The 26730-nt window shown below is 45.6% G+C and overlaps 1 protein-coding gene across 2 annotated transcripts; it reads left to right on the top strand.

Annotated features, from left to right (window-relative positions):
* LOC110511353 (scavenger receptor cysteine-rich domain-containing protein DMBT1) lies at window positions 1-26532 on the top strand. 2 transcript variants are annotated; one of them, XM_090209992.1, is made up of 10 exons: window positions 1-511; window positions 1314-1405; window positions 1555-1711; window positions 14433-14465; window positions 22168-22479; window positions 22906-23211; window positions 23336-23614; window positions 25756-26076; window positions 26180-26268; window positions 26398-26532. In XM_090209992.1, the coding sequence occupies exons 1-10, from the start codon at window positions 244-246 to the stop codon at window positions 26530-26532; spliced, it is 1992 nt and encodes a 663-aa protein (XP_090066118.1). In that variant the 5' UTR covers window positions 1-243. The 2 variants fall into 2 exon arrangements, 1 of the variants encoding a protein (XP_090066118.1); XR_016488749.1 differs by lacking the exons at window positions 1314-1405; window positions 1555-1711; window positions 14433-14465; ... (4 more) ...; window positions 26180-26268; window positions 26398-26532 and adding an exon at window positions 608-863 and having other exon boundaries at window positions 374-511.
* Window positions 26533-26730: the final 198 nt, after the last annotated feature.

Raw genomic sequence — 26730 nt, 5'->3', positions numbered from 1 at the left:
GACGCTTCTTCAACAACATCTCGTCAGCCACCTCGGTAGCTTCCTAGCGGAAACGTTCAAGCTGTTCAGACTGCTTCGGTCTATATTCACTTCTGTATTTGGAACATAATTCTGTCTTTTAACTAGTTTCCCCATTTCATGTCATATTTCCGTTTAGTCAGGTAACGGTAGCTGGCTTGATAAATGAGCCTATCACTAGGCTAGTCGCTAACTAGCTAGGTTAGCTGGCTAACATCCCCGACCATGAGCTCAGCAAGCTACTGCCCTCCTGCTAAAAAAGAGGTCTGCTGGAAGGAGAAAGAAGGCATTTGGCTGAACGTTGTCGTGAAAGAGGAGAATGAAGAGGAGGATGTCACAGTAAACGAAGAAGTAGAGGGTGAGGCTGTTACACAGAAAGAAGAGGAAGAAAACGATTATACTTTTTTTGGAGTGAATGAAGGAGAGATAACTGTCATATTGAAGGAGGAGGAGAGGGAAGAAGAGAAGGAGACAGAAGATCTGAGTAACACCAGTAAGTCCTGTCTTGAAAATAGTTGTTGAACTGATACGTGGTTTTAAAACGGCATTCTACTCTAGTTCTGAGCTTAAATGCCGTTTTTTAGTGTAGGAATTGATAAAGCTACACTGTAAGATGTGAATACCATCAAGAAGCTGGCCAACAACAAAACTTTAACAATGGATTTGCACCCAAAATCACAACTTAAATGTCTCACGGAATGGACTTGCCTTCATTCAATACTGCAATTCCACTGTACTAAACTGGAGGCGATTTCCAGCCCACCGTTGACTGCGGTCAAGTGAGCCGACAGTCGCAAAACGCGGTCAGGCCATCTGCTCTTCAGTTTCTTCCTGAATTTGCGTGCGCGAATACGCTTTATGGAATGGCTTTTTTTCAGGTAGGGAAACTGAGTTGAATGGACTCTCATGCACAGGTAGTCGAGACGATGGCTACAAATCATTACAAGCAAACCGTTTGAAGCACACTTATTCACTCTTCCATAATAAAAATGATACCAAATCGTTTATTTAATTTTCGCGTTATCATAAAGTACTTTATCATTGCTAGAGTGTCAAGCTTAGGCTGGACTGGTGTAACGCTACAACATACAATGACATTCTAGACCATTCTATAGGCCTCTCTGACTAAGAACCACACAGAGACCTGCATTTTGTAGTGGCTTTAATAACACTTGTGAAAAGTGACTTCAGGTGATTGAGGGATCTAGTCTAGATTATACATCATAGGAAGTTTTATCATGTGGAGGTTTCATTCAGGTCTCTGTTTAATTAAATCATCTGTTTGTCTTTGACAGGAGAGAGACCAGACTCTCCTTCTGACAGCAGGAAGAGTCCTTCAGGGAAACCAGACCCCGAGACGTCCAAACCAGCAGGACGACATCACTGTGTGGAAAGAGTTTTACTCAGTCAGGGAGCCTGAGAACACATAAGAGAATACACACTGGAGAGAAGCCTTACCACTGTTCCCAATGTGGAATGACGTTTACCCAGTTAGGGAGCCTGCAAACGCATGAGAGGGGACACACAGGGGAAAAGCTTTTCCAATGTTCCCATTGTGGAAAGAGTTTTGGCCAGGTAGGAAACCTGAACAAGCATGAGAGGACACACACAGGTAAGAAGATGTACCGCTGCTCCCAGTGTGGAGAGAGATTTACCCGGTTAAGGTACCTGAAAGAGCATGAAATAATACATACAAATACACAGGAGGAGAAGACATACCACTGCTCTCACTGTGGAAAGACATTTTCCCAGTCAGAGAACCTGAAAACACATGAGAGAATCGAGAGGCTGTGTTCTGACTTGTGTTTTTGACTGAGAATGTGTGTGTTTGTTTGGGCTGTCAGACTTGAGTCCACTTTGTGTAATGTTAATGCACTATTTTTAATTGTGATTAATCCATTGTCTGAAAGGGTTAAAAACACACTGAAAACATCCAGAATACATACTATATACCGCTAAAATCTACAATGCCATGTAAACACAAGATGACATTGAGGTTAAATAAAGTGTGATTTATCAATGGAACATATTTTGACAGGTCCACTGTGTGTCTCTGTAGAGTCATAATATCCATAACAACTAGAGGTCAAACAGGGAGATGGTTCCATTCATTTTCCCCACAGGGCTGTGTTTTGTTTAGACTCACCCTGGTGTGATGTTTTGATAACCATGTAAACCTCTCTGGGACAAGGTGACTGAGGACACAGTGTGTTGTGAATTTATTGTCATGTTTTTAAAATGGTATAACTGCCTTTATTTTTGCTGGACCTCAGGAAGAGTAGCTGCTGCCTTGACAGGAACTAATGGGGATCCATAATAAACCCCAGGGAGAGTAGATGCTGCCTTGGCAGGAACTAATGGGGATCCATAATAAACCCCAGGAAGAGTAGCTGCTGCCTTGACAGGAACTAATGGGGATCCATAATAAACCCAGGAAGAGTAGCTGCTGCCTTGGCAGGAACTAATGGGGATCTATAATAAACCCCAGGAAGAGTAGATGCTGCCTTGGCAGGAACTAATGGGGATCCATAATAAACCCCAGGGAGAGTAGATGCTGCCTTGGCAGGAACTAATGGGGATGTCTCTCTCTACTCTCAGATTCGAAAATGCTAATTAGCATCAAAGTAGACAACATGCCTACAAATCCCTGCAAGCTCCTGCAATTCATCTCTAACCAACACATTTCACAGAACAGTTCACATAATTGTCCATTGAAATAAATGTTGACAATTTAATCACTGCTACATTAAGGCCTGATTGGTGGAGTGCTGCAGAGATGGTTGTCCTTCTGGAAGGTTCTCCCGTCTCCACAGAGGAAATCTGGAGCTCTGTCAGAGTGAACATCGGGTTCTTGTTCACCTCCTTGACCAAGGCCCTTCTCCCCCGATGTCTCAGTTTGGCCGGGTGGCCAGCTCTAGAAAGAGTATTGGTGGTTCCAAACTTCTTCCATTTAAGAATGATGGCGGCCATTGTGTTCATGGGGACCGTCAATGCTACAGACATTTTTTGTACCTTTCCACAGAGCTGTGCCTCGACACAATCCTGTCTCAGAGCTCTACGGACAATTCCTTTGACCTCATGGCTTGGTTTTTGCTCTGACATATATAGACAGCTGTCTACATTTCCAAATCATGTCTAATGAATTGAATTTACCACAGGTGGACTCCAATCAAGTTGTAGAAACATCTCAAGGATGATCAATGGAATCAGGATGTCTGAGCTCAATATTGAGTCTCATAGCAAAGGGTCTGAATACTTAAGTAAAGACATTTGCAAAAATGTCAAACCTGTTTTTGTTTTGTTATTATGGGGTTTTGTGTGTCGGTTGATGAGGGGAAAAACATATTACATTTTAGAATGAAGCTGTAATGTAACTAAATGTGGAATAAGTGAAGGGGTCTGAATACTTAATGAATACACTGTATACCACTGGAAGAGGTTTCTATCATTGGCAGTTTTGTACACAGTCAGGTGATACGTGGTATAGAAAGTCCAATCTTAGGAGAGAACATGGGAGGCACTATACTGTGTGTGTGCAGGTGTCTATCTGGTCAAAACCACTGATACAGGTGCCCCTCCACCCTCTGGTGGGATGTCTACAGAGACACCTACATTCAAATACTTAGATTTGTGTGTATTGGGTATATGTTGTGAAATATTAGATATTACTTGTTAGATATTACTGCAGTGTCGGAGCTAGAAACACAAGCATTTTGCTACACCTGCAATAACATTTGCTAAACACGTGTATGTGACCAATAAAATGTGATTTTGATTTGAAATAAACGTCCTATTTATCAAAGGTGATTTTGGATGGAGTCAAAATGACTCCAAAGGATTTTAATTTGTTAAAAGTCCTTATTGATACAGAAACACTAAACCAGGATTTAGATGTATTAAGAACAAGTTGATTGATGAAAAATTGGATGAATTGAATGAACCACATTTTGGCTGTGATAAAAGATATGCCTCTGGGGTCAAAATGATCCATGTCAGAACTATGGTTCAATGTAAATATGTAGTGGGTCAAAATGATCCCTGTCAGAACTATGGTTCAATGTAAATATATAGTGGGTCTAGAGTTTGTTTTAAATTATCACTCATTAAAAACGAATCAATCAACACATGCTTCTCTTTGAACGACTTAATATAATAATCAACTTTAATGAAATAAATGAAAAATAAACTTTTGGTTCCTCAACTGCGTTGCCCCTCCAGTCAGCAGATGGCGATGTGCGTCTTTTAGGTTCAGGCGACGCTGCCAGTGTGACGTATAATCTAGTGGACGGGACGCTCCTTCAACAACAACAGTTAGACACCTCGGTAGCTTTATAGCAAACATAGCTACAACATTCACTCTCTTTACACTGTTTTGGTGTATGTTAGTCGCTGTGTATTAAACACACTTCTGTCGTATGTACGTGTTGGCCCATTTAATTATATAATTACGTGGTTTGTCAGCTAGCTGGTTTGAGTTCACTAAGTTACTCTCCTCCTCTCACAGCTGAGGGATGGGGGCTGGATAAATGTAACCACTCTCACATTCAATTCATTTCCCTCGTGCACCTATTTTAGCAAACACAGAAAGGGGCCTATATTGGTGACCAAAGGTTGTCTGGCACACTGCTTAGGGGTTCAGCAACTGTAATAACTTATTTATAGCCGACAATCATCGATGTTACTACTAATGTGAAAACAAGACTATGACTATTGTTGCTCACTTGACTGTCTCAAGACAATTGTCAAATAATTGTAACATTCATTACAGACGTCAATTGTTGTACAACATCATGGCTACGCTGTTGGCATCACCTTTTACAGTGGATTTCTGCTGTTGTGGGCCTTTAACCATCTGTCTGACTTGTTGTTTACACAGGAGAGAGACGTGACTATCGTGGATCCTCTGGGGAGCCTCAACAACATCATGAAGCTGACGAGGCAGGGAAGAGTCCCTCCCGATCAGAACACCTCAAGAAACACCAGTGGAGACCAACAGGGAAGAAATCTCACTGCTGCTCTGACTGTGGGAAGAGTTACTTAAGATCAAATTCACTAAAAGTACACATGAGAATTCACACTGGAGAGAAACCTTATAGCTGTGATCAATGTGGGAAGAGTTTACTACATCTAGCCATCGGATTATACACCAGAGAACACACACAGGAGAGAAACCTCATAGCTGTGGTCAATGTGGGAAGAGTTTCACTCAGTCAAGCAGCCTGTTGTCTCACCAGAGAACACACACAGGAGAGAAACCTCATAGCTGTGGTCAATGTGGGAAGAGTTTTACTCAGTCAAGCAACCTGGTATCACACCAGAGAACACACACAGGAGAGAAACCTTATAGTTGTGAACAATGTGGGAAGAGTTTAACTACATCCAGCCATCTGATTGTACACCAGAGAACACACCCAGGAGAGAAACCTCATAGCTGTGAACAATGTGGGAAGAGTTTAACTACATCCAATCATCTGATTGTACACCAGAGAACACACACAGGAGAGAAACCTCATAGCTGTGATCAATGTTACAAGAGATACTCTGATAAAAGATCTCTGATCAAACATCAGAAAATACATTAATGAAGGAGTTGTTTCGTGATATCAATGAATTAATGTCACAATGTGGAATGTTTTAACATTGTATTAGGAGTATTTTAATGATGTCACAATGTAGAATGTTTTAACATTGTAGAAGGAGTATTTTAATGATGTCACAATGTATAATGTTTTAACATTGTAGTAGGAATATTTTAATGATGTCACAATGTAGAATGTTTTAACATTGTAGTAGGAATATTTTAATGATGTCACAATGTAGAATGTTTAAACATTGTATTAGGAGTATTTGAATGATGTCACAATGTAGAATGTTTTAACATTGTAGTAGGAGTATTTTAATGATGTCACAATGTAGAATGTTTTAACATTGTAGTAGGAGTATTTTAATGATGTCACAATGTAGAATGTTTAAACATTGTATTAGGAGTATTTGAATGATGTCACAATGTAGAATGTTTTAACATTGTAGAAGGAGTATTTTAATGATGTCACAATGTAGAATGTTTTAACATTGTAGTAGGAGTATTTTAATGATGTCACAATGTAGAATGTTTAAACATTGTATTAGGAGTATTTTAATGATGTCACAATGTAGAATGTTTTAACATTGTAGAAGGAGTATTTTAATGATGTCACAATGTAGAACACTAAACGTTTGCCCCCTGTTCAATTGATTTCTGCATGATATGGATATTAGCCTCAGGGGGAAAATCCAGGCTCTGAATTGAAAGAGTGATATTTATATGATATAACAGAAAGTGACTAACACAAAAAGAGCTGTGTTACACTTACAGCATTGGTGACCCACTTGAATCAAAATGTAGCTAGATGTTTTCTACAAGTTGTCCTCTAACCAGTGATGTACACATTATTCCCAGATTCCATGTGGTTTTTGAGCTGTTAGTTTTAACAGGACAAACTCATCTCCCCACTCTCACACAATTGATTTCAACATGATATCGATGAGGGATGAAAAATAAGTGTTGTGTTACTTTGTTTAACAACCTCTAATTGTAAATGCATCTCTCCAAAATGTAGCTGACTGTCTTCTGCAGGTTGTCCTCTAACCAGGGAGGTAAAATATATCTCCCATTTCCATGTGTTTTTAGTTGTGTTAGTTTCAACAGCACCAACAACCTGATTTGTCCTCTAACCAGGGAGGTAAAATATATCTCCCATTTCCATGTGTTTTTAGTTGTGTTAGTTTCAACAGCACCAACAACCTGATTTGTCCTCTAACCAGGGAGGTAAAATATATCTCCCATTTCCATGTGTTTTTAGTTGTGTTAGTTTCAACAGCACCAACAACCTGATTTGTCCTCTAACCAGGGAGGTAAAATATATCTCCCATTTCCATGTGTTTTTAGTTGTGTTAGTTTCAACAGCACCTACAACCTGATTTGTCCTCTAACCAGGGAGGTAAAATATATCTCCCATTTCCATGTGTTTTTAGTTGTGTTAGTTTCAACAGCACCTACAACCTGATTTGTCCTCTAACCAGGGAGGTAAAATATATCTCCCATTTCCATGTGTTTTTAGTTGTGTTAGTTTCAACAGCACCAACAACCTGATTTGTCCTCTAACCAGGGAGGTAAAATATATCTCCCATTTCCATGTGTTTTTAGTTGTGTTAGTTTCAACAGCACCAACAACCTGATTTGTCCTCTAACCAGGGAGGTAAAATATATCTCCCATTTCCATGTGTTTTTAGTTGTGTTAGTTTCAACAGCACCTACAACCTGATTTGTCCTCTAACCAGGGAGGTAAAATATATCTCCCATTTCCATGTGTTTTTAGTTGTGTTAGTTTCAACAGCACCAACAACCTGATTTGTCCTCTAACCAGGGAGGTAAAATATATCTCCCATTTCCATGTGTTTTTAGTTGTGTTAGTTTCAACAGCACCAACAACCTGATTTGTCCTCTAACCAGGGAGGTAAAATATATCTCCCATTTCCATGTGTTTTTAGTTGTGTTAGTTTCAACAGCACCAACAACCTGATTTGTCCTCTAACCAGTGATACTTATTACTTATACTTAATACTTATTTTCCACAATCATTTGCAAATAAATTCATTAAAAATCCTACAATGTGATTTTCTGGATTTTTTTTTCTCATTTTGTCTGTCATAGTTGAAGTGTACCTATGATGAAAATTACAGGCCTCTCTCATCTTTTTAAGTGTGAGAACTTGCACAATTGGTGGCTGACTAAATACTTTTTTGCCCCACTGTACACTAAATACATGAAATATAGCCTATACAGTCTGATCCTTACATAACATTCTAACCACTACCCTGCTGCCCCAATAATACACTAAATACATGTAATATAGCCTATACAGTCTGATCCTTACATAACATTCTAACCACTACCCTGCTGCCCCAATAATACACTAAATACATGTAATATAGCCTATACAGTCTGATCCTTACATAACATCATCACTCCACTTTATGAATCTACCCTGCCGTCCCAATATTGAGAGGTGATATTCTCCTGGACCAGACAGCATCACAGGTGATATTCTCCTGGACCAGACAGCATCACAGGTGATATTCTCCTGGACCAGACAGCATCACAGGTGGTATTCTCCTGGACCAGACAGCATCACAGGTGATATTCTCCTGGACCAGACAGCATCACAGGTAATATTCTCCTGGACCAGACAGCATCACAGGTGATATTCTCCTGGACCAGACAGCATCACAGGCGGTATTCTCCTGGACCAGACAGCATCATAGGTGATATTCTCCTGGACCAGACAGCATCACAGGTGATATTCTCCTGGACCAGACAGCATCTCAGGTGATATTCTCCTGGACCAGACAGCATCACAAGTGATATTCTCCTGGACCAGACAGCATCACAGGTGGTATACTCCTGGACCAGACAGCATCACAGGTGGTATTCTCCTGGACCAGACAGCATCACAGGTGATATTCTCCTGGACCAGACAGCATCACAGGTGATATTCTCCTGGACCAGACAGCTGGGTGAATACACTATATATACAATAGTATGTGGACACCCCTTCAAATTAGTAGATTGGGCCATTTCAGCCACACCAGTTGCTGACAGGTGTTTAAATTTAAGCCCACAGCCATGCAATCTCCATAGACAAACATTGGCAGTAGAATGGCCTTACTGACGATCTCAGTAACTTTGAACGTGGCACCATTATAAGATGGTACCTTTCCAACAAGTCAGTTTGTCAAATTCCTGCCTTGCTGGAGCTGCCTGGTCGACTGTAAGTGCTGTTATTGTGAAGTGGAAACATCTGGGACCAACAACGGCTCAGCCAAGAAGTAGTGGGCCACACAAGCTCACAGAACAGGACCGCCGAGTGCTGAAGAGTGTAACGTGTAAAAATCGTCTGTACTTGGTTGCAACACTCACTAACGAGATCCAAACGGCCTCTGGAAGCAACATCAGCACAAGAAACTGTTTGTCAGGAGCTTCCTGAAATGGGTTTCCACGGCCGAGCAGCTGCATACAAACCTAAGATCAATATGGGCAATGTCAAGCGTCGGCTTGAGTGGTGTAAAACTCACAGCCACTGGACTCTGGAGCAGTGGATACGTATTCTCTGGAGTAATGAATCATCTTCACCTTCTAGCAATCCAACACACTAATCTGGGTTTGAGAACGCTACCTGCCCCAATGCATAGTGACAACTGTAAAGTTTGGTGGAGGAGGAATAATGGTCTGGGGCTGTTTTTCATGGTTCGGGCCTTTTAGTTCCAGTTAAGGGAAATTAATGCTATAGCATAGAATGACATTCTAGAGGAATCTGTGCTTCCAACTTTGTGGCAACAGTATGGGGAAGGCCCTTTCCTGTTTCAGCATGACAACGTCCCTGTACACAAAGCGAGTTCAATACATGAATGGTTAGTTGAGATTGGTGTGGAAGAACTTCACAAAGCCCTGACCTCAATGACGTTGAACGCCTTTGGGATGAATTGGAACGCCGACTGCGAGCCAGGCCAAATCGCCCAACATCAGTTTCCGACCTCACTAATGCTCTTGTGGCTGAATGGAAGCAAGTCCTCACAGCAATGTTCCAACATCTAGAGGAAAGCCTTCCCAGAAGACTGGAGGCTGTTATAGCAGCAATGTTCCAACATCTAGTGGAAAGCCTTCCCAGAAGACTGGAGGCTGTTATAGCAGCAATGTTCCAACATCTAGTGGAAAGCCTTCCCAGAAGAGTGGAGGCTGTTATAGCAGCAATGTTCCAACATCTAGTGGAAAGCCTTCCCAGAAGAGTGGAGGCTGTTATAGCAGCAATGTTCCAACATCTAGTGGAAAGCCTTCCCAGAAGACTGGAGGCTGTTATAGCAGTAAAGGGGGACCAACTCCATATTAATGCCCATGATTTTGGAATGAGATGTTAGATGAGCAGGTGTCCACATACTTTTGGTGATTTAGTGTACATATTCCACTCTCTCCCTGAGTCCATGCCCCAGACAGACAGACGGCTGGACGGACAGATAGACAGACAGAACTACTAGCCACCTCTCCACTCTCTCCCTGATTCCAGGCCCCAGACAGACAGACGGCTGGACGGACAGACAGACAGACAGAACTACTAGCCACCCCTCCACTCTCTCCCTGAGTCCATGCCCCAGACAGACAGACGGCTGGACGGACAGACAGACAGACAGAACTACTAGCCACCTCTCCACTCTCTCCCTGAGTCCATGCCCCAGACAGACAGACGGCTGGACGGACAGACAGACAGACAGAACTACTAGCCACCCCTCCACTCTCTCCCTGAGTCCATGCCCCAGACAGACAGACGGCTGGACGGACAGACAGGCAGACAGAACTACTAGCCACCCCTCCACTCTCTCCCTGAGTCCATGCCCCAGACAGACAGACGGCTGGACGGACAGACAGACAGACAGAACTACTAGCCACCCCTCCACTCTCTCCCTGAGTCCATGCCCCAGACAGACAGACAGACAGAACTACTAGCCACCCCTCCACTCTCTCCCTGAGTCCATGCCCCAGACAGACAGACAGACAGACAGACAGGCAGAAAGACAGACAGACCTACTAGTCACCCCTCCACTCTCTCCCTGAGTCCAGGCCCCAGACAGACAGACAGACAGACAGGCAGACAGACAGACAGAACTACTAGTCACCCCTCCACTCTCTCCCTGAGTCCAGGCCCCAGACAGACAGACAGACAGACAGACAGAACTACTAGTCACCCCTCCACTCTCTCCCTGAGTCCAGGCCCCAGACAGACAGAGCAGCAACACCGTCAGAACTATAGCAGTCTTCATTCTGAAATGACTCTGGTCTTCTTCAGAAGTAGTGCAGTAGTCTACAGGGTTCAGAACTCACCTTTTTAAACACTTCTTATCACTCATATCATGAGCTTTCACATGTGTTTGGTTACATAGTGCCCAATGTGTCCCTCCCTGGAGCCCGAAGGCCCCAGGCTCAACAGCATTACTCTCCATCCTGCACCATCATTACACACACCTGCTCCCCCCCCCCCCTCCCCCTCCCCCTCCCTGGAGCCCGAAGGCCCCAGGCTCAACAGCATTACTCTCCATCCTGCACCATCATTACACACACCTGCTCCCCCCCCCCCTCCCCCTCCCCCTCCCTGGAGCCCGAAGGCCCCGGGCTCAACAGCATTACTCTCCATCCTGCACCATCATTACACACACCTGCTCCCCCCGTCACGCGCATCAACGATTATTGGACCTGGACTCAGTCACCTCTGTCATTACCTTCCCTACATCTGTCTGGTTCCCCGATCTGTTCCCTGCTTCAGCATTAATTGTGGTTTGTGGTTTTGTACCCGTGTGCTGACGCTGTTCTTGTCTTTGTCTGTTCCTGATTAAATGTTGATTCCACGTACCTGCTTCTCATCTCTGGCGTATGTCCTGACACATTGTTCTTCTGAGTGATAAAACAGCAAACATTAAGACTGTTTACTTATCAGACCCACATATATATCAAATTTACTATAATATACTATATTCATGTGCTTTTAGTACTCACACATGAATCATATCCTGTATGTGTTGTTTTGAGCCAGCAGTAAAAACACACTGACAGGACAGTTCCTCTTATGGCCACTAGGTGATAATCTGGTGTCACAGTGTTGTTTTGAGCCAGCAGTAAAAACACACTGACAGGACAGTTCCTCTTATGGCCACTAGGTGGTAATCTGGTGTCACAGACACAGGACTGTAGACTAGAAAGAAGCATTGTCCCAATTATCCTCCTTTCTCCTAAAGTGTGCACTTGTTCCCTTCACTGAAATGACTGGTTTACTAAATATAGTGGAAAACCCCACTTGATAACAAAAGGTAGAGTCCTCTGAGTGGAACGGTGTGACAAACAGTACCTCCTCTCCTCTTCTCCCCTTCTCCTTCTCCTCTTCTCTCCCCTCTCCTCTTCTCCCCTCTCCCTCTCCTCTTCTCCCCCCTCTCCTCTTCTCCCCTCTCACTCTCCTCTTCTCCCCCCTCTCCTCTTCTCCCCTCTCACTCTCCTCTTCTCCCCCCTCTCCCTCTCCTCTTCTCCCCCCTCTCCTCTCCTCTTCTCCCCTCTCCCTCTCCTCTTCTCTCCCCTCTCCTCTTCTCCCCTCTCCCTCTCCTCTTCTCCCCCCTCTCCTCTTCTCCCCTCTCCCTCTCCTCTTCTCCCCCCTCTACTCTTCTCGCGTCTCCCCTTCTCCCCCCTTTCCTCTCCTCTCCTCTCCTCTTCTCCCCCCTCTCCTCTCCTCTTCTCCCCTCTCCCTCTCCTCTTCTCTCCCCTCTCCTCTTCTCCCCTCTCCCTCTCCTCTTCTCCCCCCTCTCCTCTTCTCCCCTCTCCCTCTCCTCTTCTCCCCCGTCTACTCTTCTCGCGTCTCCCCTTCTCCCCCCTTTCCTCTCCTCTCCTCTCCTCTTCTCCCCTCTCACTCTCCTCTTCTCCCCCCTTTCCCTCTCCTCTTCTCCCCCCTCTCCTCTCCTCTTCTCCCCTCTCCCTCTCCTCTTCTCTCCCCTCTCCTCTTCTCCCCTCTCCCTCTCCTCTTCTCCCCCCTCTCCTCTTCTCCCCTCTCCCTCTCCTCTTCTCCCCCCTCTACTCTTCTCGCGTCTCCCCTTGTCCCCCCTTTCCTCTCCTCTCCTCTCCTCTTCTCCCCTCTCACTCTCCTCTTCTCCCCCCTCTCCCTCTCCTCTTCTCCCCCCTCTCCTCTCCTCCTCTCCCCCCTCGCCTCTTCTCTCGTCTCCTCTCCTCTTCTCTCGTCTCCTCTTCATCTTTTTTGTCACTGACTTCTCACCAGTGATGTCATCATGACCAGTAACCTGTTCCTCTCTTGGCCCAGCCTGACCCTGACATACATCATCAGGCCTGTTGAGTTGACTTGGGTAACAGACAGCTTCTACACCACATCCCCCCATCTCCTGCTCTAACATGAGACCTCATCAGTACTAATTTTGGGTGCTGGTACTGTTTATATTTAGGTGCTGGAAGATTAAGCCAATATTCTATAAGAGGTGAACTCAAGCAGTAGAAAGTTAGAGGTGATATTATAGGACACACTATGTGTAACTTTGCTGCTCTGTCAGCAGTTTCCTGTGGAGTTTTTTTAACATATCAGTTTGCTGTAGTGTGTTCAACCACTGATCCAAGATAAGTTGCTAAGAAGTTAATCTCACATCATTGAAGTAAGGACATAATGAGAGAGAAGTCATATAGCCTAGCAGTATTTTCCACTCTTCAGTCCACTCTTTTTGACAGCAGACTGTGGAGCCCCAGTTAGAGGCAGATATGATACCTGCACTGATACTGATGACCCTGTTGTGGAGCAGAGGTAGGATGCTGTTATACACTTGTGACAGTTACTGAGATATGTTTTGATATTATAAGATATATTATAATTTGCAGGGTTAGTAAAATAACATACAACTGGAAGCAGACAGTAAAAATGTGTCTCAAAGCAGGACAATGATGTGATCACCTGTAAATGTACTTTACTGTAGTCTAACTGTCCATCTGGGGACAGGCACTAATGTCAGTTAAGTTGTGATGGTGTCATGCATCTGACTGTTGTATATTCAGTGATTGTATCTGTCTCTATGTAAATGAATGAGAGTATATATTATGTATTATATATTATATTGGTGTTATGTTAGAGTAGGAGAAGGGAGGGGTGTAGATGATAGAGGTCTATGAGCTGAGTCAAGATGAACAGGTTCAACACTATACGTCACGAAGAGAGAGAGAATGAGAGAGAGAGAGAGAGAGATGAGAAGAGAGGAGGGGTGGGGAGAGAGATTTGAGGAGGAGGAGAGAGAGAGGGTAGGGAGAGAGGAGGGTTGGGGAGAGAGAAAGGGAGGGGCAATAGGAAAGGAGGGCATAGAGCAAGATAGGTGAGAGAGGAGGGTAGGGGAGAGAGGAGGGTAGGGGAGAGAGATTTGAGAAGGAGAAAAGAGGGAAGGGTAGAGGAGAGAGGAGGGTAGATACGAGAGAAGGGTAGAGGAGAGAGGAGGGTAGGGGATAGAGGGGAGGGTAGAGAGAAGGGGAGGGGAGAAAGGAGGGAAGGGGAGAGTGGAGGATAGGAGAGAGAAGGGTAGAGTATAGATGATGGGAGGGAGGTGATAGAGAGATTTGCAGAGGAGAGAAGAGGGTAGGGGAGAGAGGAGGGTAGGGGAGAGAGGAGGGTGGAGGAGAGATGGCGAATGTGTTTACACATGGGTGTTGTTGCACCATACCACTGTCTTCCCCATCGTATCATGAAAGGTCATGTTATGTTGATTTAACCTCTGCCTCTCTCTTCCTCTGACTCCTCCCTTTCTCTCTATCTCTCTGTCTCTCTCTCTCTCTCTTTCTCCTCTGTCTCTCTCTTTCTCCTCAGATCTCCAGGGTCAAAGCGTCAGTCCACCAGGTAGGTAGAGTATAAATCTACAGTGATTATAGCAGTTCAATATTAGTAAACTTTATTATCCCACATGAAGAAAGTCATGTGTCCATACAAACCATTCTAAAACCCCAATAACAAGTAGTGTTTTATGGAACTACTTATACTTGACATATTATATATTATATTGGTCTGATGTTAAAGTAGGAGAAGGGGGGTTTAGATGATAGAGGTCTGTTACCAAGGCAACAGGCCTGATGCTATCTGTCAGGAAGAGAGAGAGAGGAACAGAGAGAGAGAGAGAGAGAAAGGCGTGGAGAGAAAGTGAGATGTCAACAGAGATAGGGCTGACAGACTAACATGCAGCCAGCTGAATATCTTGTCTTTACTGACTTCTCACCAGTGATGTCATCATAATCAGCAACCTTGTCCACTCTTGGTCCGGCTCAGCTTGACCCCTGACCTCTGAAATTAATGATTTAAAAAAAGAAAAAAGAAATGTAATTAGATTTAATCTCATCTGCATAGAGAGTTACACATTTACATGGAAGGGGAATGTACACTACATGACCAAAAGTATGTGGACACCTGCTCATCTAACATCTCATTCCAAAATCATGGGCATTAATATGGAGTTGGTCCCCCCTTTGCTGCTATAACAGCCTCCAGTCCTCTGGGAAGGTTTTCCACTAGATGTTGGAACATTGCTGCTATAACAGCCTCGAGTCTTCTGGGAAGGCTTTCCACTAGAAGATGGAACATTGCTGCGAGGACTTGCTTCCATTCAGCCACAACAGCATTAGTGAGGTTGGGCGATTAGGCCTGGCTCAGTCGACATTTCAATTCATCCCTAAAGGTATTCAATGGGGTTTAGGTCAGGGCTCTGTGAAGGCCAGTAAAGTTCTTCCACATCGATCTCAACAAACTATTTCTGTATGGACCTCGCTTTGTGTACAGGGGCATTGTCATGCTGAAACAGGAAAGGGCCTTCCCCAAACTGTTGCCACAAAGTTGGAAGCACATAATAGTCTAGAATGTCATTGTTATGCTGTAGCCTTAAGATTTCCCTTTCCCTGGAACTAAGGGGCCTGAACCATGAAAAACAGCCCCAGACCATTATTCCTACACCACCAAACTTTACAGTTGGCACTATGCTTTGGGGTAGGTAGCGTTCTCCTGGCATCTGCCAAACCCAGGTTTGTGGTACGGACTACCAAATGGTGAAACGTGAGGGTGGGGGGGTCTTTAATCAACCACAAGGCTGGGAGAGAGAGATAGTTCTTACTCACTGACAGACTGAGGAGGAGACAGGGGAGGAGGGAGAGCGAGAGAGATAGGAGAGTGAGATCTTACTCACTGACAGCCTGAGGAGGAGACAGGGGAGGAGGGAGAGAGAGAGAGATAGGAGAGAGATATCTTACTCACTGCCAGCCTGAGGAGGAGACAGGGGAGGAGGGAGAGAGAGAGATAGGAGAGAGAGATAGTTCTTACTCACTGACAGACTGAGGAGGAGACAGGGAGAAGGGAGAGAGAAATAGTTCTTACTAACAGACTGGGTTGGTAGAAGGAGACAGGGGAGAAGGGAGAGATAAATAGTTCTTACTAACAGACTGGGTTGGTAGAAGGAGACATATAGGAGACATATAGCATCAGGCCTGTTGAGTTGACTTGGGTAACAGACCTCTAGCTTCTACACCACATCCCCCCTTCTCCTGCTCTAACATGAGACCTCATCACTACTCATTTTGGGTGCTGGTACTGTTTATATTTAGGTGCTGGAACATTAAGCCAATATTCTATAAGAGTTGAACTCAAGCAGTAGAAAGTTAGAGGTGATATTATAGGACACTCTATGTGAAACGTTGCTGCTCTGCCAGCAGTTCCCTGTGGAGTTTTTTTTAACATATCAGTTTGCTGTCGTGTGTTCAACCACTGATCCAAGATAAGATGCTAAGAAGTTAATCTCACATCATTGAAGTAAGGACATAATGAGAGAGAAGTCATATAGCCTAGCAGTATTTTCCTTCAGTCCACTCTTTATGACAGCAGACTGTGGAGCCCCAGTTAGAGACAGATATGATACCTGCAGTGGTACTGATGACCCTGTTGTGGAGCACAGGTAGGATTTTGTTACACTGATATACACTTGTGACAGTTACTGAGATATGTTTTGATATTGTAAGATATATTATAATTTGCAGGGTTAGTAAAATAACATGCAACTGGAAGCAGACAGTAAAAATGTGTCTCAAAGCAGGACAATGATGTGATCACCTGTAAATGTACTTTACTGTAGTCTAACTGTCCATCTGGGGACAGGCACTAATGTCAGTTAAGTTGTGATGGTGTCATGCGTCTGACTGTTGTATATTCAGTGTGTCAATCATTGATTGTATCTGTCTCTATGTAAATGAATGAGAGTATATATTATGTATTATATATTATATTGGTGTTATGTTAGAGTAGAAGAAGGGAGGGGTGTAGATGATAGAAGTCTATGAGCAGAGTCAAGATCATCAAGTCCAACACTATATGTCAAGAACAGAGAGAGAACGAGAGAGAGAGAGAGAGAGAGCGAGAGAGGAGCAGAATGAGAGGGAGGAGAAAGGAAGGGTGGGGAGAGCAGAGGACGGGGTGGGACAGAGGGGGGTAGGGGAGAGAGGAGGTAGAGGAGGGAGGAGGGCAAGGGAGGGAAAAGGAGAGGGGAGAGAGAGAATTGTCGAGGAGAGAGAAAGAGAGAGAAGGGGAGGGAAGAGAGAAGGGAGGGGAGAGAGGGGGGGGGGTAAGAGAGAGATTTGTACAGACCAAACATACATAAAACAATCCCGCACAAAAACCATGGGGAAAACAGAGGGTTAAATAATGAACATGTCATTTGGATTTGGAACCAGGCGTGTAAACAAAGACAAAACAAATGGAAAATGAAAAGTGGATCGGCGAAGGCTAGAAGGCCGTTGACGTCGCTGCCCGAACAAGGAGCGGGACCGACTTCTGCGGAAGTTGTAACAGTACCCCCCCTTGATGTGCAGGGCGATCCGGATGGAGACGGTGGAACTCCCGCAGCAACGAAGGGTCCAAAACGTCCTCCACCATCTCTCCTCCGGACCGTACCTCTCCCACTCCACAAGGTACTGAAGGACTTTCGCCCGACGCCTCGAGTCCAGTATGGCTCAAAAAGCATACACCGGAGCCCCCTCGATGTCCAGAGGGGGCGGAGGAACCACCTGCAACTCAGACTCCTGGAGTGGACCAGCCACCACCGGCCTGAGGAGAGACACATGGAACGAGGGGTTAATACGGTAATCGGGGGGGAAGATGTAACCTGTAGCAAACCTTGTTCACTCTCCTCAGGACTTTGAATGGCCCCACAATCCGCGGGCCCAGCTTCCGGCAGGGCAGGCGGAGGGGCAGGTTTCGGGTCGAGAGCCAGACCGGGGCCTCACTGCGGTGGCGGAGGTGAAAACCCGATGGCGGAGGGGAAAACCAGAGGTAAGGCTGACCGAGGCCCCAGACGTTCCATGATTGCCCAACAGACCCTTGACGTGAACTGGGGACCTCGATCAGACACTATATCCTCTGGCACCCCATAGTGCCCATAAGAGATGTGTAAACAGGGCCTCCTCAGTCTGTAGGGCGGTAGGGAGACCGGGAAAAGGAAGGAGACCGCAGGACTTAGAGAACCGATCCACAACGACCAGGATCGTGAGGGAGGAAGATCCTTGAGGAAGTCCACAGAAAGGTGCGACCACGGTCGTTGTGGAATGGGTAAGGGCTGTAACGTCCCTCTGGGCAGGTGGAGGGGAGTGGGCTCTGTACGTAACGCCCGCTCGATGTCTTGCGTCCAGCTCCCACACTACCGGTGCCACCAAGCAAGAGGCCGGAAGTTCGGGAGTGTGATCTATGGACCGCTCCTCTGTGTTATACATCCGAGACAGTGCATCTGCCTTAGCGTTCTGGGAACCTGGTCTGTAGGACAGCGCGTCTGCTTTAGCGTTCTGGGAACCTGGTCTGTAGGACAGTGCGTCTGCCTTAGCGTTCTGGGAACCTGGTCTGTAGGACAGTGCGTCTGCCTTAGCGTTCTGGGAACCTGGTCTGTAGGGCAGTGCATCTGCCTTAGCGTTCTGGGAACCTGGTCTGTAGGATAGTGCGTCTGCCTTAGCGTTCTGGGAACCTGGTCTGTAGGACAGTGCATCTGCCTTAGCGTTCTGGGAACCTGGTCTGTAGGACGGTGAAAACAAAAAGGGTAAAAACAACATGGCCCACCTTGCCTGGCGAGGGTTCAGTCTCCACCTTGCCTGGCGAGGGTTCAGTCTCCACCTTGCCTAGCGAGGGTTCAGTCTCCACCTTGCCTGGCGAGGGTTCAGTCTCCACCTTGCTTGGCGAGGGTTCAGTCTCCACCTTGCCTGGCGAGGGTTCAGTCTCCACCTTGCCTGGCGAGGGTTCAGTCTCCACCTTGCCTGACGAGGGTTCAGTCTCCACCTTGTCTGGCGAGGGTTCAGTCTCCACCTTGCCTGGCGAGGGTTCAGTCTCCACCTTGCCTGGCGAGGGTTCAGTCTCCACCTTGCCTGGCGAGGGTTCAGTCTCCTCGCTGCCCGGATGTACTCCAGATTGCGGTGGTCAGTCCAGATGGGAAAAGGGTGTTTAGCCCCCTCAAGCCAATGTCTCCACGCCTTCAGAGCCTTGACAACAGCCAACAGCTCCCGGTCCCCCACATCATAGTTTTGCTCCGCCGGGCTGAGCTTCTTAGAAAAGAAAGCACAGGTGCGGACCTTTAGTGGCATACCCGAGCGCTGAGGGAGCACGGCTCCTATCCCAGATCCGGATGAGCCAGCAGGGGAGCCGAGGTAAACAGAGCCCTCAGGTGACCAAAAGCCCTGTCCGCCTCAGCCGTCCACTGCAGTCGCACCGGTCCCCCCTTCAGCAGTGAGGTAATGTGAGTCGCTACCTGACCAAAGCCCCGGATAAACCTCCGGTAGTAGTTGGCTACCTGATTAAAGCCCTGGATAAACCTCCGGTAGTAGTTGGCTACCTGACCAAAGCCCTGGATAAACTTCCGGTAGTAGTTGAAACCATAGAAACCGCTGCACTTCCTTTACCGGGGTGGGAGTCAGCCAATTACACACAGCTGAAATGCAGTCACTCTCCATCTCCACCCCTGAAGTGGAAATGCAGTCACTCTCCATCTCCACCCCTGAAGTGGAAAAGCGGTACCCTAGAAGGAGACAGACTGTTAGAAGAACAGACATTTCTCAGCCTTGACGTATAAGTCATGCTCCAACAGACGACCAAGCACCCTGCACACCAGGGACACATGCTCGGCGCGTGTAGCGGAGTACATCAGAATGTCATTGATATACACCACTACACCCTGCCCGTGCAGGTCCTGGAAAATCTTGTCTACAAAGGCCTGGAAGACTGATGGAGCATTCATCAACCTGTACGGCATGACGAGGTACTCATAGTGCCCTGAGGTGGTACTAAATGCCGTCTTCCACTCGTCCCCCTCCCGGATACTCACCAGGTTGTAAACGCTCCTGAGATCCAATTTTGTGAAGAAGCCCCGTGCATTGACTCTATCACACTGGCTATGAGAGGCAGCAGGTACCTCACAGTGATTTGGTTGATACCTTGATAGTCAATGCACGGGCGCAGACCGCCATCCTTCTTCACCGCCAGAACAAGGACAGGGACCGACTTCGGCGGAAGTCGTGACACCTACAACTGTCACCTTATGTAACAACTGATTTACTTAACTAAAGGCACATCTCAATATGTGGTCCAGGTGCCTTAGTGTTCCTATAAAAACCTGTGTCCAAACTCAGCATTAAATAGTATCTAATCAGAGTACTGTACAGAGATAAGTTATTCAACCTATTGAAATGTAATGTGTTTATTCTGTCATTAAAAAAAATCACTGTTGCCTATTAGATCAATATCAGTGTGAACACGTCTGATTGGACTAGATCTATGTTGAGGTGAGACACGTCTGATTGGACTAGATCCATGTTGATGTGAGACACGTCTGATTGGACTAGATCCATGTTGATGTGAGACACATCTGATTGGACTAGATCCATGTTGATGTGAGACACGTCTGATTGGACTAGATCCATGTTGAGGTGAGACACGTGTGATTGGACTAGATCCATGTTGAGGTGAGACACGTCTGATTGGACTAGATCCATGTTGAAGTGAGACACGTCTGATTGGACTAGATCCATGTTGAGGTGAGACACGTCTGATTGGACTAGATCCATGTTGAGGTGAGACACTTGTGATTGGACTAGATCCATGTTGAGGTGAGACACGTCTGATTGGACTAGATCCATGTTGAGGTGAGACACGTCTGATTGGACTAGATCCATGTTGAGGTGAGACACGTCTGATTGGACTAGATCCATGTTTAGGTGAGACACGTCTGATTGGACTAGATCCATGTTGAGGTGAGACCATTCCATGTCTTTATTGGTTTGTATGAGAAGGCAGTTTGGGAGAAGGTGGTGGACCATTTGAGGAGTCTACAATTCCCCTGGTGGAGGTTCTTGGAACACTGATATTTAAGTCTGAGGTTGATGAAAACCAAAATGAAATGGAGAGGGGAGGGGAGGGGAGAAGAGGAGAAGAAAGGGGGAGATGAGGAGAAGAAGAGGGGGAGAAGAGAAGTGAGCGGGAGATAAGGCGAGTGGGGAGAAGAGGAGAAGAGGGGGGGCAGCAGAAGGGGAGAATAAAGGGTCAGAAGAGGAGAAGAGATGTGGAGAAGAGAAGAGGGGGAGGGGAGGAGAAGAGAGGGAGAGAAGAGGAGAGGGGGAGAAGAGGGGGAAGAAGAGAGGAGGAGAAGAGGAGAAGAAAGGGGGAGAAGTGGGGGAAGAAGAGAGGAGGAGAAGAGGAGAAGAAAGGGGGAGAAGTGGGGGAAGAAGAGAGGAGGAGAAGAGGAGAAGAAAGGGGGAGAAGTGGGGGAAGAGCGGGCTAGAAGGGGGAGAAGAGGAGAGGGGGATAAGAGGAATGGGAGAAGAGGAGTGGAGAGGGGAGAAGAGTAGAGGAGAGGGGGAGAAGAGGAGAATAGACTGGAGAAGAGAGGGGGAGAAGAGGAGAAGAGAGGGGAGGAGAAGAGAAGTGTAGAGGGGGAGAAGAGAGGGGAAAGTCACTGAGCTCTTCATTAAGTACATACTACTGCAAATGTTTGTCTATGGAGATTGCATGGCTGAGTGCTTGATTTTTTACATCTGTCAGGATGGAGAGTGGCTGAACTAGAATCCACTCATTTGAAGGAGTGTCCACATACTTTTGTATATATAGTGTATGTACACATGGGTGTTGTTGCACCATACCAACGATAAGCCTGTCTTCGCCATCACATCATGAAAGGTCATGTTGATGTTCATTTAACCTCTGTCTCTCTCTTCCCTTTCTCCTTTGTTTCTATCTATCTCTCCGTCTCTTTCTCCTCTGTCGCTCTCTTTCTCCTCAGATCTCCAGGCTCAAAGTGTCAGTCCACCAGGTAGGTAGAGTATAAATCTACAGTGATTATAGCAGTTCAATATTAGTCAACTTTAGTATCCCACATGGAGAAATGCATGTGTCCATACAAACCATTCTAAAACCTAATAACAAGTAGTGTTTTATGGAACTACTAATACTTGTCAACCACAAAGCATTACTGCTGTTAGAATAACAGAATCACTGTCATCATCTGTCCTCACCACTGTGTTTTCCTCTCTGCTGTTTACAGCTGAACTCTCAGTCAGACTGGTGGATGGAACCACTTCCTGTTCTGGGACAGTGGAAGTCTTCTATGAAGGAGAGTGGTCAGGTCTATGTTTTAAGTGGTGGGGAATGAGGAGAGATGTTAAGGTTGTGTGTAGAGAGATGGACTGTGGGAATCCTGTATCTGTATCTAGAGGACCTCTGATAGAAGATGGAAGAAGAGGAGTCAGACTATTTAGTATTTGTAGTGGAGATGAGTCTTCTATTAGACAGTGTAACATCATAGAAGAACCTGGTTTCTGTTATGGTGAATATTATCATCATGTGACCTGTTCAGGTAAGAGACTGGTCATATTGAGAGATTTATTTATACATTATACAATATTACCATGTATCATGTTTTATGTGTTTTTATTTCATTTAAATAGAGAGAGATGTCAGATGTATTTAAACATTATATTTGTGTTTGTCATATTGGTTTATGGGAGATGTTCATGGGCAGATCATTGTAGTTCAGATGGTACTGAAGTGAAGCTGCCTGATGGATGTCCAGCTGTTTATTTTCTATAAAGTGAAGTGAACTTATTCCTGTCTCCTGCCTGCATTATTCCCAACCCGATCCTGAGTGACTAAGAACCCATTTCTACCTCTTACAGTATCAAACATAGCAAACTACTATCTTTTATCCAACATATTTGTGTTTAGTCCTTGACAGTGTCATCAACAAAACTGATTGAATGTTCAACCAACTATTTTTCTCCAGAGTCTGTGCGGCTTGTGGGTGGATCTGGTTTCTGCTCTGGGAGAGTGGAGGTGAAGTCCAATCAGTCCTGGGCCTCAGTGTGTGAAGCTGACTTTGACCGGCAGGATGCAGAGGTAGTCTGTAGGGATGTTGGCTGTGGGGATCCTGCAGCTCTACAGGGAGGGCTCTATGGAGAAGGTGAGGGTCAGACCTGGGATAAAGAGTTCCAGTGTAAAGGTAATGAGTCCCTTCTCCTGGACTGTGACACCTCAGACAGAGAGAACAACACCTGCCTACCTGGTAATGCTGTTGGACTCACCTGCTCAGGTAAGAAACAGTTTGTCACTCAATCAACATTGTTTCTCACCTAGAGTGAAGAATATGAGAGACAATATAGGTATGTTTTAGTGAGAAATAGTAAGATTACTGTCTCTCTCTTTTCTTTTCTCAGAGCCTGATGATGTGAGGCTGGTGGGAGGAGGCAGTCGCTGTGCTGGTGGAGTGGAGTGGTACGACCAGGGAGAGTGGAGGATTGTGGGAGCTGATGACAGGGACCAGAGGGATGTAGCTGCAGTTGTGTGTAGACAGATGGGTTGTGGCTCCACTGTTTCAGCACTACCTGGAAACACCACTAGAGGGTTTGGAGTTAGATGTCCTGGGTCTGAGTCTTCACTGAGGGAGTGTTGGAGAAGTTATGATCTCCTTCCTGGACTCACAGTGATCTGCTCAGGTAATAACAAGATACACTATATTGCCAACAGTATGTTGACTTCAGTGGATTCGGCTATTTCAGTCACACCTGTTGCTGACAAGTGTCTAAAATTAAGCACACAGCCATGTAATCTCCATAGACAAACATCGGCAGAAAACTGTCCTTACTGAAGATGTCAGTGAATTTCAACGTGGAAAATCTCGGAGCAACAACGGCACAGCCGTGAAGTGGTAGACAACACAAGCTCACAGAACGGACCGCCGAGTGTTGAACCACGTAGAGCATTAAAATAATCCTCTGTTGTAAAACTCGCTGCTGAGTTCCACATACTTTTGTCCATGTATTATATCTCCTTCCTGGACTCACAGTGATCTGCTCAGGAAATATATCAACATATTATAATTATATTCAACTGATTTCCTTCATTCATACAACTTCCTCTGCACCTCTCATGATGACTGTTTAACTTGTCAGTCTGCTTTACTAAATAGATCACTCAGTCAAGTAGGAATCAAATACAACTTAAATATCCCAGAATGCTTTGTATTTGAGTGTTACCTCAGTGAACGTCTCAACTCACTACCACTGTCACAAAGAGAGAATGAGGGAGGAGGAGAGGAAGAGGAAGATATGGGAGAGATAAAATGTATTATTATCACTGAGTTCTCACCAGTGAGGTCATAATAACCAGTAACCTTTTCTACTCTTGGCCCAGCCTGACCCTGACATACAGCATCAGACCTTGTAGATCAGATGGTACTGAAGTGAAGCTGCCTGATGGATGTCCAGCTGTTTATTTTCTATAAAGTGAAGTGAACTTATTCCTGTCTCCTGCCTGCATTATTCCCAACCCTATCCTGAGTGACTAAGAACCCATTTCTACCTCTTACAGTATCAAACATAGCAAACTACTATCTTTATCCAACATATTTGTGTTTAGTCCTTGACAGTGTCATCAACAAAACTGATTGAATGTTCAACCAACTCTTTTTCTCCAGACTCTGTGCGGCTTGTGGATGGAGCTGGTCTCTGCTCTGGGAGAGTGGAGGTGAAGTCCAATCAGTCCTGGGCCTCAGTGTGTGAAGCTGACTTTGACCGGCAGGATGCAGAGGTAGTCTGTGTGGAGCTTGGCTGTGGGGCTCCTGCAGCTCTACAGGGGGGGCTCTATGGAGAAGGTGAGGGTCAGACCTGGGATAAAGAGTTCCAGTGTAAAGGCAAAGAGTCCCTTCTCCTGGACTGTGACACCTCAGACAGAAAACACAACACCTGCCTACCTGGTAATGCTGTTGGACTCACCTGCTCAGGTAAGAAACAGTTTGTCACTCAATCAACATTGTTTCTCACCTGGAGTGAAGAATATGAGACAATATAGGTGTGTTTTAGTGAGAAATAGTAAGATTACTGTCTCTCTCTTTTCTTTTCTCAGAGCCTGATGATGTGAGGCTGGTGGGAGGAGGCAGTCGCTGTGCTGGTGGAGTGGAGTCGTACTACCAGAGAGAGTGGAGGATTGTGGGAGCTGTCAAGAACCAAGAGGATGTAGCTGCAGTAGTGTGTAGACAGTTGGGTTGTGGCTCCACTGTTTCAGCACTACCTGGAAACACCACTAGAGGGATTGAAGTTTCCTGTTCTGGGTCTGAGTCTTCACTGAGGGAGTGTAGCAGAACGTATGATCTCCTTCCTGAACTCACAGTGATCTGCTCAGGTAATAACAACATTTTATAATTATATTCAACTGATTTCCTTCATTCATACAACTTCCTCTGCACCTCTCATGATGACTGTTTAACTTGTCAGTCTGCTTTACTAAATAGATCACTCAGTCAAGTAGGAATCAAATACAACTTACATATCCCAGAATGCTTTTGTGTTTGAGTGTTATCTCAGTGAACGTCTCTACTCACTACCACTGTCACATGTCATGTTATTGTCACATCTAAATGAGGAAAGTAGTTGAGGAGCTACGTTTTCTTTTTCTCTCCTCTTGTTCCAGATGTCCTGCTTAAGCCTGATATCAACATATGTTGTCTCAGTGACTGTAGGCCCACTACTCATGTTGCCCTGTGAGGGAGGATGGCTGGCACTGTTACATGCTGATGTTATTGTCATATCTATAGGAAACTAGTTGAAGAGGTTTTTCTTGTTCTCTTTTATTGTTACAGATCTCCTGGTCCAGCCTGATATCTTCCTGACTGACTCAATGGGAGGGGTCTCCAGGGGCCACCAGGGGCCCGAGGTGTTCAGGGGCTACAACTTCACCATCACCTGCTCCACTCAGCCACAGTACCCAGGAGGCTCCTTCCTCCTCACGTTCACCGGCTCCAACAGAACCCAGATCCAGCCAGCTGTCAATCACTCTGCTGCCTTCCTCTTCCCTGCTGCAGATGACTCCCACCAAGGGAACTACAGCTGTGTTTATGACTATTATGTTTTCTCTCATAACTTCTCCTCTGAGAGTGAGCTCCTCTCCCTCACCATCACAGGTAACTGAACATGAATCAATCTTATAACTTTGTCATTGACAGATTTCCCACAGATCTATGTGATGATGATCAGTCCCCTCATCAAAGGTGTTTCTGTTTGCAGCCTCTCCTCTGCCAGCCTTCATCATCAGACACTTTGTAGTGCTGCTGATCCTACTGACAGCCATCACCACCTCCTACCTGTACTACAAGGTAAAGACATTTACTCAGACGTTACAAGTCATTTAAACTAGAGGGAGAGGGAGAGGGGGTGAGGGGGAGGGAGAGAGAATGGAGATACTAGAGAGTAAATGTCTGACTGTTGGTGCTGTATCTCCCTAGCCCACCAGGAGGCAGAAGAGAGTGAACAGGGTGAGCAACATGGATCTTTATGTCAATGCCATGGAGATGGTCTCTCTGAGCTCCAGAGCTGAAGCTGGACCGGGAGAGGAGAGAGCAGCCCAGGGGACGGAGTAGGAGTAGAATGAAGCTGACCCTACATGCTGATCTTAGGTCAGTTTTGTGTTTTAAATCGATGGTCAACAGTGGACTGATGTTTAAAATGTGGTGACAAACCTGAAGTTGTTCTAATTTTAATAACAAGTTCAGAATTAGTTTCTCTTTCTAGAACCTTGGAAGAAATCTAAAAGGAGTGACTGCAACCACCATTATTCA

This window comes from Oncorhynchus mykiss, chromosome 19, assembly GCF_057628025.1.
Source record: "Oncorhynchus mykiss isolate SJ-2025 chromosome 19, ASM5762802v1, whole genome shotgun sequence".
Taxonomy (NCBI): Eukaryota; Metazoa; Chordata; class Actinopteri; order Salmoniformes; family Salmonidae; genus Oncorhynchus; species Oncorhynchus mykiss.
The sequence above is the reverse complement of the archived record's forward strand: the minus strand, read 5'-3'. Positions and strand labels throughout refer to the sequence as shown.

Coding starts and splice junctions, on each gene's coding strand:
- LOC110511353 (XM_090209992.1), top strand. CDS start 244: ATGAGCTCAGCAAGCTACTGCCCTCCTGCTAAAAAAGAGGTCTGCTGG. Junction 1,406..1,554: donor CAGCAGGACGACATCACTGT/GTGGAAAGAGTT, acceptor ACAGGGGAAAAG/CTTTTCCAATGTTCCCATTG. Junction 23,615..25,755: donor ACTCACAGTGATCTGCTCAG/GTAATAACAAGA, acceptor TTATTGTTACAG/ATCTCCTGGTCCAGCCTGAT.